General features: G+C 44.9%; 2 protein-coding genes across 3 annotated transcripts in view; both read left to right on the top strand.

The window, feature by feature from the left end:
• Positions 1-575: 575 nt before the first annotated feature.
• On the top strand, positions 576-3,400 carry LOC135089936 (uncharacterized). 2 transcript variants are annotated; one of them, XM_063986127.1, is made up of 2 exons: positions 576-729; positions 2,181-3,400. In XM_063986127.1, the coding sequence occupies exon 2, from the start codon at positions 2,202-2,204 to the stop codon at positions 3,324-3,326; it is 1,125 nt and encodes a 374-aa protein (XP_063842197.1). In that variant the 5' UTR covers positions 576-729; positions 2,181-2,201; the 3' UTR covers positions 3,327-3,400. The 2 variants fall into 2 exon arrangements, with proteins under 2 accessions (XP_063842197.1, XP_063842196.1); XM_063986126.1 differs by lacking the exon at positions 576-729 and adding an exon at positions 804-1,419.
• Positions 3,401-7,515: 4,115 nt separating this feature from the next.
• Positions 7,516-10,000, top strand: part of LOC135089935 (actin, muscle-like) — a 2,750-nt gene continuing 265 nt past the window's right edge. Inside the window, exons 1-2 of the mRNA XM_063986125.1 lie at positions 7,516-7,654; positions 8,485-10,000. The exon at positions 8,485-10,000 is cut by the window's right edge and continues 265 nt beyond it. Of these exons, the coding sequence (XP_063842195.1) occupies positions 8,510-9,640 (1,131 nt within the window). The 5' untranslated portion in view covers positions 7,516-7,654; positions 8,485-8,509 and the 3' untranslated portion in view covers positions 9,641-10,000. The remainder of the gene's footprint in view (positions 7,655-8,484) is intronic.

Genomic DNA, 10,000 nt, shown 5'->3' with positions numbered 1-10,000 from the left:
TGTGTGAATAAACTAAAAGTGAACCCAAATGAAGATTCACTGGGAAATGACTTTTAAAACGACCACAGCGTCCTAAGTTATGTGGCGTGATGTGCAAGTTTAAAGGGCCAGGGAGATGAAGGTGAGCACGGGGGCCACGCTCCTGATGGCGTATGAGTGTGACATTATCGGAGACATCATCAGTGACGTTTGTCTGATGCTATGATTGAGATGAAATTTCATCAAGATCTACGTGAGTGCCACATGAGAAGCGAGGAGGAGGAGGAGGAGGTGAAAGAAGGGAGCCTTGGTTTTCCGGCCCTAGAGAAGGGGAGGAGAAAATGGAGGAACAAAAAAAGGGAATTTTGCTTTTCTGGTTCTAAAAAGGAGGAGGAGGAGGAGGAGGAGGAGGAGGAGGAGAAAAGAGGAACTCTTGTTTTTTTTTGCCTCTGGAAAAGAAGAGAAGATGGAGGAACAGAAAAAAAAAAAAGAGAACTTGCTTTACTGGTTCAGCGGAGGAGGGAGGAATATGAGGGACGGCGCAGCGAGGAGTAGACAGGAAGTGTGGGCCAGCTGTGGTGGGAGGGACTAGGGGAGGCTGCAGGCGGGAGGCGGGGGTGGTGACAGAAGTGTCGGAGGAGGTTGGGATACTTACTAAAAATAACAATCTCTTCCCTGGGCTTTAATGTGGGAGGCGGAGTGTGTCCTCTCATTCTCCTGCAGGACGTCGCCAGCCACGCAGCCAGCCAGGTAGGTGCGCCCTCCACTCTCCTCCACCACCGCCAGTCTCCATAAATCCACTCCAGGTCTAACGTCTCATCGAACCACTTCTATTCACTTCTATCGATCGCCAGTCCATTCCAGGCCACTCCTTCAAAACTTCTTATTTCATCATTGTCTAGTTTTGATTTTATTTTTCCTTGTTACATTTCATTCAGTCTCATTTATCTGTCCTCACTGGGTTATTCCAAGTCATTCACTGTTCTTTTCTTCTCAGTTATTAATTATCTTATTGTCTCATTTTCTTCTTTGTTTACGTACCTTTCACTCTTTCACATATTATCTTTCTTCAGTACTAATTAACGTTACATGAGAGAAAAAACAGGTTCTCCACTTACTTAGTTTTCCTTCTCTCATCACTCTCTTTCACTGTTGGCGTTCACTCAGCTTCATACTTGTGACGCCGCCAAAATGAAATCCATTACTGGCGTATGTGTGTTTGTGTGTGTGTTGAAGCACGGAGTAAAAAGCGAAACCGTGAGACGCCTCGACACACAAGACATTCGACACCGCTTCGACTCGCGTTCCTCCACCAGTGTCAATGATGAGACGGAACGCTGGGGCAGAGAGGCGCTATTCTTCCTTATGTCCCTGTGCTTCTGTTGGCGAGCCTCTAAGATTAACCAAAGTGTCTTATGTGCAACTTGGGAAATATTAAAAGTACTGAAATAATTGAACCATTAGGAAAGGCAGTGAAAGTATTTAGGTACAGAGGTGATAATGATAATGATTTTTAGACTGATTAAGTACAGAAGCAGTCATATAACATCGGCTAGGATCAGGAATGGGCGCTGCCTCTCCCACCGTTCTGAGGTCAGATTGAACCTTAGAGCGCCGATTCGATAACTTCCAAAGTCGCTCGGTTCTGCGCTCTCTCTCTCTCTCTCTCCATTAGGGTTCATATATTATGACTGGGCAGACGTTAATTGAACTTCAAAATGGATATAAGTCATAAGGAAGTGGGGAAAGACTGTGTAGCATAAAAACGACCTGGGGCACACATGTGTTCAGGGGAGAGGACAGAGCGGCAGGAAGGGGGCACACGTGGCGGCAGGACGTGGGAAGGAAGGGAATGGAGGGGAGGAGGAGACACACCCACAGCGGGAGGTCGGTCGGGGTGGCAAAATGAGATAAACAAACGGCATTTAACTGCGTTGTGGTCCTGATATTGTTGCCTGGGTTGTGTCTGCGTGGGGCTTTTTTAAGAAACAATGAGAGAGGCTCTATAAGGCATAATGACAATAGATTATCTTTTGCATACTGAAGCAGTACATCTGATCTGTGTCACTGACCATGCACGAGCACAACATGAGAGAACAATTATTGGTATAGTAAGGAATTTTCATTAGCATCCAATAAATAATGAGAACCGAATCTATGCTTATGCAATATTCCCTTACTAAAATGGTTTTCTTTTGCAGACTTTAGACGCAGCCTTGACGATGTCTGAAGAAGGAGCAGGTGGCCTGGTGGTGGACAATGGCTCCGGGATGGTCAAGGCTGGTTTTGCCGGCGACGATGCACCGCGAGCTGTCTTTCCTTCCATCGTCGGCAGACCGCGGCATCATGGAGTGATGGTGGGCATGGGACAGAAGGACGCTTACATTGGAGACGAGGCTCAGAGCAAGCGAGGTATCCTGACTCTCAAGTATCCCATCGAGCATGGAATAGTTACAAATTGGGACGACATGGAGAAGATTTGGCACCACACTTTTTACAATGAGCTTCGCGTTGCCCCTGAGGAGTCCCCGGTTCTACTCACTGAGGCTCCCCTCAACCCAAAGGCCAACCGTGAGAAGATGACTCAGATCATGTTTGAAACTTTCGCCACCCCCGCCATGTACGTGGCCATCCAGGCTGTGCTGTCTCTGTACGCCTCTGGCCGTACTACTGGTATCGTGCTGGACTCTGGCGACGGCGTGACACACACTGTCCCCATCTATGAAGGTTACGCTCTTCCTCACGCCATCATGCGTCTTGACCTGGCTGGCCGTGACCTGACAGATTACCTCGTGAAAATTCTTACTGAGCGTGGCTACTCCTTCACCACTACGGCTGAGCGTGAGATTGTCCGAGACATGAAAGAAAAACTTGGTTACGTGGCAATGCACTTTGAAAATGAAATATCTGCTGCTTCCCCCTCAGATGATAAGTCCTATGAACTTCCTGACGGACAAGTGATCGACATTGGCAACGAGCGCTTCAGGTGTCCGGAGTCGCTCTTTCAACCCTCGCTGCTCGGCATGGAGGCTGATGGCATCCACGATACCGTCTACAACTCCATTATGAAGTGTGACGTGGACATAAGGAAGGATTTATACGCCAACATTGTCATGTCTGGCGGCTCCACCATGTACCCGGGAATGTCTGACAGACTGCAGAAGGAAATAACTTATCTCGCTCCCGCCACAGTAAAGATTAAGATTATTTCCCCCCCTGAGCGCAAGTACTCCGTCTGGATCGGCGGCTCCATTCTGGCCTCGCTGTCCACCTTCCAGGCCATGTGGATCACCAAGGAGGAGTACGAGGAGTCCGGCCCGGGAATAGTTCACCGAAAGTGTTTCTAGTCAACGTAACGCAGCCGCTATCACGACCTACATTGGACCAAGTCATGATCTCATTTTTATAACCATGTTCATCACTGTGCTGTACCTGTTAAGTATGAATGTAAGATTATATATTAATAATAAAAGATAATAAAAAACGGAGTGCCTGTCATCTTTCGCGACTACATCCCCACTGACAGATAGACAATAAACGAAGCACAGGAGTTTGCCATGAGTCATTTTGTTAATCTGGTGTCTGACACTGATGAAAATAGTCCCAGATGCATTGTTACATAAACCATGCCAGTAGACACCTTCGGAAGGCAAGCAAGTGACAACTTATTGCTTCCAAGCTTAAAAACAAGCCACTTCTAAATAATGCAATTGAATTCTACCTCAGTAAAAAATGTTTGAGTAATATATCTATTGCAAATGAAGTCGAGAGAGAGAGAGAGAGAGAGAGAGAGAGAGAGAGAGAGAGAGAGAGAGAGAGAGAGAGAGAGAGAGAGAGGGAGAGAGGAGGGAGGGAATACGTATACATTATCTCGCTTTCCTGTTGTAAGTTGTAGACTGGTCAGATATGGAGCCGCTTTCGCCTTGGTGAGGGTGGTGGAGAGAAGAGGACAGCCTGCTACAGTCTCGTTGATCACTGGATGCTGTGGTAGAAGGAAAACGTTTTAGGGTATACTATATTACTTCGAGGACTTCTATTAGGCTCATCCAACAAACCGAATCTTTTTATCTTGGCACAATAAGTTAAATAATTTTTTTCTTCTTCTTCTACTACTACTTTTACTATTACTACTACTACTACTACTACTACTACTACTACTACTACTACTACAACAACAACTACTACTACTACTACTACTACTACTACTACTACTACTACTACTACTACTACTACTTCTGCTGCTGCTGCTGCTGCTGCTACTACCACTTCCGTTGCATCTACTGCTGTTGCTGTTACTACACCTACTTTTACTACTACTACTACTACTACTACAACTACTACTACTACTAAAGACTGTTGATTATAATATCATAATAATGATGAGATAATAAAATGATAATGATGATGAAAATCATACACACATACATACACATACCAAGGCTGTCTCCCCCAAAAAGATAAAATACACAACTTTGATATTCATATTCATTCACACCACGCCCCTTGGCCCCCCACGGAGAAGAGGAACTACTCCTGCCCTCGCTTTACAGAGATCAGTCTCACAGTTTGGGCAGTTTGGGTTGTTTCGTCCGGAACAAGGCTCCTTCACAGCCAATACTCTCCTCAACCATATCCGATTGTCCCACACCTGTGTGAGACCGTCGATGTGTGGCGCCTCTTTCGGAGATCGCTGAGCCGCGTCATTCCTCACGCACTCACAACTGTTCTCCATTCGCTTCTGTCACGCACAATCATTATACTGTGCTCCAGTGTCATTTATCTTCCTTTTAATGCTTCCTTTACACTATCTATCCTTTACGTAGCCTACCTTGCAAGTTCACACCTCTCACACTTGATCTATCTTCTTCACCAGCCTTTCATCCTCCATTCTCTAAACATGTCCATACCATCTCAGCACACACTGCTCTGCCTGTCCTGCCAGTTCTCTCGCAACACCCGTTCTTCTCAGTTCCTCACTTCTGACTTTGTCCATCTGAATTATTCCAAACATAGTCCTTAAGCATCTCATCTCCATTACATTCAATATTTTCTTATCTGCTACTCCCATACGCCAAGTCTCAGTACAGTATAGTGCAGTAGTCACTATTATCCCTTTTGAAATATTCTCTTTACATTCAATCCAATTGCGCTACTCTCACACAGTCTATTCATACCTCCTGACACTTCCTGATTCCTTCACCCTAGCTCTAACCTCTGTCTCTACCTCATCTACCGCTACTGTAGATACAAGATATTTCAAATACTCTACCTCCATCAGCTTCTCACTATTCAGCCATACATTCATTCTACCACCTGCCCAATTGCACCTCATTATTTTTCTCTTTCCGACATTAATCCTCAGTTTCCTTCTTCTGCACACCCGTCCAAACTCCTCTACCAGCCTGGTTAACTTCTTTGTATCTGCTATCAATGCTAAGTCATCTGCAAACGCTCCATCTTTCTACTCAACAGTCTAGCATGAACTTCCCTCACAACACCATCCATATAGATATTAAACAGCCTTGGCGACATCACACATCCTTGGCGTAACCCCATCTTGACCAGAAACCATGCCCTAGTGGTGCTCCCTACCCTTATACATGCTCTGCTGTTCTCATAGAAAAACTTCTCACCCCTTTTAACAATCTACCACCTGCACCATACAACTTCAAGACATCCCACATTCATTCCCTATCAATTATGTCATATGCCTTCTCCAAATCCATAAAAGTACTTTTCACAATTCTGTCTTACAGGAAACAACTGTTGCTGCTACTGATGATGATAATGATAATAATAGTAGTAGTAGTAGTAGTAGTAGTAGTAGTAGTAGTAGTAGTAGTAGTAGTAGTAGTAATAATAGTAATAATAATAATAATAATAATAATAATAATAATAATAATAATAATAATAATAATAATAATAATGATAATAATAATAGTATAACAATAAAATAATGACAATATTATCATTGTTATTATTATCATTATTATCATTATTATTATTATTATCATTATTATTATTATTATTGCTGTTATTACCACTACTACTCGTGGTGGCGGCGGCGGGCTCTCCTTGGACGCTTCAGAAATTCCCGTAAATGAGGCTGTTCTTTTGTTCGTCGCATTACAGGCACTGAAAAAAAGTCCAAGTGATAAATTGGTATTTTTTACTGACATGTTTACTTTTAAGATCCACAAGACCTGAAGTGTCACTTTTTTTTTTCTCTCTCTCCTTTTTTTTGTTGTTGCCTAGAGTTTGGCATCAACACGTTCACTTTTTTTTTTTTATTATTTCCTTTTTTTCAATACTATTCCTGCAAGATTTAGCCGAGAAGCGGGGTTCAGGGTGGCTCTACGGGAAGGCCGCGCCCACGGTGGAATGCCCGGCGCTGATCGGAAGAGACAACAGCAAATAACATTTATCAATAATAAAATAAAATTTTTATCCCTGTGTCCTGACACATGATTGGCTGGTGGGACGCCTCGTCCACCAATCACGATATCTCTTAATGGCTTGTGAAGTTGACTGCTGAACGTGATTCGTAAGGCTTGAGATCAATCTGAGCATCTCCTGTCCCGTGGCCTGAGCTGTCCACCTGCTGCCATCACCACCATCATTAGCCAGGTGAATGTTAAGCGTCTTATCAACGTTAAACCCGAAGCCTCATTACCTCCAGGTTCATGGCTCATGACACCAGTGCCTGCAGCTCATAAGGTGAATCTGAGGCCTCATTGCCAATACCAAATCATTATGACTCACGACACGAGCCTTGCCTGTGAATCCGTCTGCTATTTTCGAGTAAAAAATTGAGTGTGAGAATACATGAAAGTCAAACAGGAGCGAAATATTAATTGCAGTCCCTTTATTTTCATTACTGGTAATACAACATGAGGGTCAAAGTATTTCCTCTACAAATTAATTTTCATGCTCGCAGCATTATTCCAACACCGAAAATAGCGCAACCCATACTGACAGCAAGTAAATGCAGCCTTTTTCTCCCACATGGCTAATGAATGAATACAATTAATAAATATTTTTTAGGTGTTCCTACGGTCCACGTCGCAGTTCACATTCATTTATCATGAATTATCTCCGGTAGCGTCATGGCGGCGGCTGCGGTGCTCCTCGGCCCCGTCACAGCCGTCGTGAGGGGTCTATAACTCTTGCTGACACTCCGGTATCTCGCGAGGCCAAGACTCGCTACCTTACCACATCCACCACGTTCCCCTTCTCCCATAACCCCATGCCCTCCGAGTCTCTTCCCCTGCCACGCCTCACCCCCTCAACCTCTCTCCTCAGCGTTTCATCACCATCGACTTATGCGACGCTGCTGCTATATTTAGGACACTCGTGTTACCTTACGATCCAGAACACATGCCGAGGTCTGTTTTTAATCTGAAAGTATCACTACGCTCGGTTATGAATCTTTTCGGGTCGTATAATATGACAGGTCGCCCCAGTTCTGGCAGCCACACTACGGAGTTGCCGGCCCACAAAGGCCTCGCTATAAATACAAACCACGAATGTCCCACTCACGAATAACAGGCAAGAGGCCAGTCGTCCAGCACGGCCCACGACGGCAGCAGCCACACGGAGGAGCCGAGTCAAGGCGTCAGTCCGTTCATCTGCCTCACTGCCGCGTGATACAAGCCTGTTCCATCGTCCCCTTCAGGCAAGTTATCGGGGATGTGAGGAGACAGCCCGTTATCAGTGATATGATCCATATGTCAGTGCTGGTTGTGCTTCCAGCGTTAAGTGGAAGTAATTCTAGATTGGACAGTGAAGAAAATACTGAGAGCACATAAAGACAGTGGATCCATGAAAAATATTACAGATCGTTCAAGTGTGTGTGTGTGTGTGTGTGTGTGTGTGTGTGTGTGTGTGTGTGTGTGTGTGTGTGTGCCAGTGTGCGAGCGTTTGTGTGAATTGGGTGCTCTTGGCTTCTGTGTTTCATCCGTGTACTACATGCAGCTAACTTTTGAGACGAATATAAAATGAGATAAATGTAAAACTCTGTTCTTCATAGAAAAAAAAAAATTTGCTTAAGAACAAAAGAAGATATGTAAATAAAGGAAGCTGCAAGAAGCTATCAGGCCTACGAGTAACAGTCCCTGCATGAAACATACCTATTTCCACCTACCATCCTCATTAATAAATTTTTCCAACATTTACAATGTTGGAAAAATTTAAGTCCTTATGACTTACCACTAACAACCTGATTACTGAGTCCATTCTATTGATCTACCACTTAACAATGTAGTAATTGAAATTGAGCAAGTAAATGATTATATAAATCAAGGGAATAGGAGAGAAAAAAAAAAAAAAACGGACAAAAGAGACAAGTAGATCATTATCTAGCTATAAAAATTGACGGACATACAAATGCAATATACATGAAATGGTTTGCAAAAGGATACATACAATAATCTGAAATATCATCAGGTTAGGTTTCTTACGACTTTGGATGATAAGCGAAATCATTTTGCTTGTACTGGATTCCAGGTGATTCAACTCCTCCACTTCCATCATGTGTGACGAAGACGCCACCGCGCTGGTCTGCGACAACGGCTCCGGCCTCTGCAAGGCTGGTTTCGCTGGTGATGACGCTCCCCGAGCCGTGTTCCCCTCCATCGTCGGTCGCCCTCGTCACCAGGGTGTGATGGTGGGCATGGGTCAAAAGGATGCCTACGTCGGCGACGAGGCACAGAGCAAGCGAGGTATCCTGACTCTCAAGTACCCCATCGAGCACGGCATCATCACCAACTGGGACGACATGGAGAAGATCTGGCACCACACCTTCTACAACGAGCTTCGCGTTGCCCCTGAGGAGTCCCCCACACTGCTGACTGAGGCTCCCCTCAACCCCAAGGCCAACCGTGAGAAGATGACTCAGATCATGTTCGAAACCTTCAGCTGCCCCGCCATGTACGTGGCCATCCAGGCTGTACTGTCCCTGTACGCCTCAGGCCGTACTACTGGCATCGTGCTGGACTCTGGCGATGGTGTATCTCACACTGTCCCCATCTATGAAGGTTACGCTCTTCCTCACGCCATCATGCGTCTTGACTTGGCTGGCCGTGACCTGACAGACTACCTAATGAAGATTTTGACAGAGCGTGGCTACTCCTTCACCACCACAGCTGAGCGTGAGATCGTCCGTGACGTTAAGGAGAAGCTTTGTTATGTCGCTCTGGACTTCGAGAGTGAAATGGCTCAGGCTGCTGCTTCCACCTCACTGGACAAATCTTACGAGCTGCCCGATGGTCAGGTCATTACCATCGGCAACGAGCGTTTCCGTGCTCCTGAGGCTCTCTTCCAGCCTTCCTTCCTGGGTATGGAATCCGTGGGCGTTCATGAAACAGTACACACATCCATCATGAGGTGTGACATTGATATCAGGAAGGATCTCTATGCTAACACTGTCATGTCTGGCGGCACCACCATGTACCCTGGTATTGCTGACCGCATGCAGAAGGAAATCACTTCCCTCGCTCCCTCCACCATCAAAATTAAGATCATTGCTCCTCCTGAGCGCAAGTACTCTGTTTGGATCGGTGGCTCCATCCTGGCTTCTCTGTCCACCTTCCAGGCCATGTGGGTAACGAAGGAAGAGTACGATGAATCAGGTCCTGGTATTGTGCACCGCAAGTGCTTCTAATTGTTGAAACTAGATAACTTAATCCAAGTCTTCCATAAATTATTAAATTAATGTTTTCTTCTTATCCTTTGTTTTCTGTTGTTGTTGACGATGCTGTTGTTGTCCATTATTTACGTGTTCGACTCGAATCAGAGACTGGAATAAACAACAAATTGTGAAAGAAATTTTAGTGGCATGTGTCTTATTCCGGAAATATATATAAGTTAAAACTCGGCCACATTAACCTGCTCCCTTCCTGCCCGCCACCTCTCATCCAGTCTCTCCATCATCAGTGTGAGAATGTCAAATTATTTACAATAACGACACAGCAATTTATGTAAACTGAAAAGGAAAAACAAAAATCGTTATAAAGTTCACGTT

The sequence above is a fragment of the Scylla paramamosain genome, chromosome 34 (genome assembly GCF_035594125.1).
Source record: "Scylla paramamosain isolate STU-SP2022 chromosome 34, ASM3559412v1, whole genome shotgun sequence".
In the NCBI taxonomy this organism is placed as follows: domain Eukaryota; kingdom Metazoa; phylum Arthropoda; class Malacostraca; order Decapoda; family Portunidae; genus Scylla; species Scylla paramamosain.
This window is presented reverse-complemented; position numbering and strand designations above follow the sequence as displayed.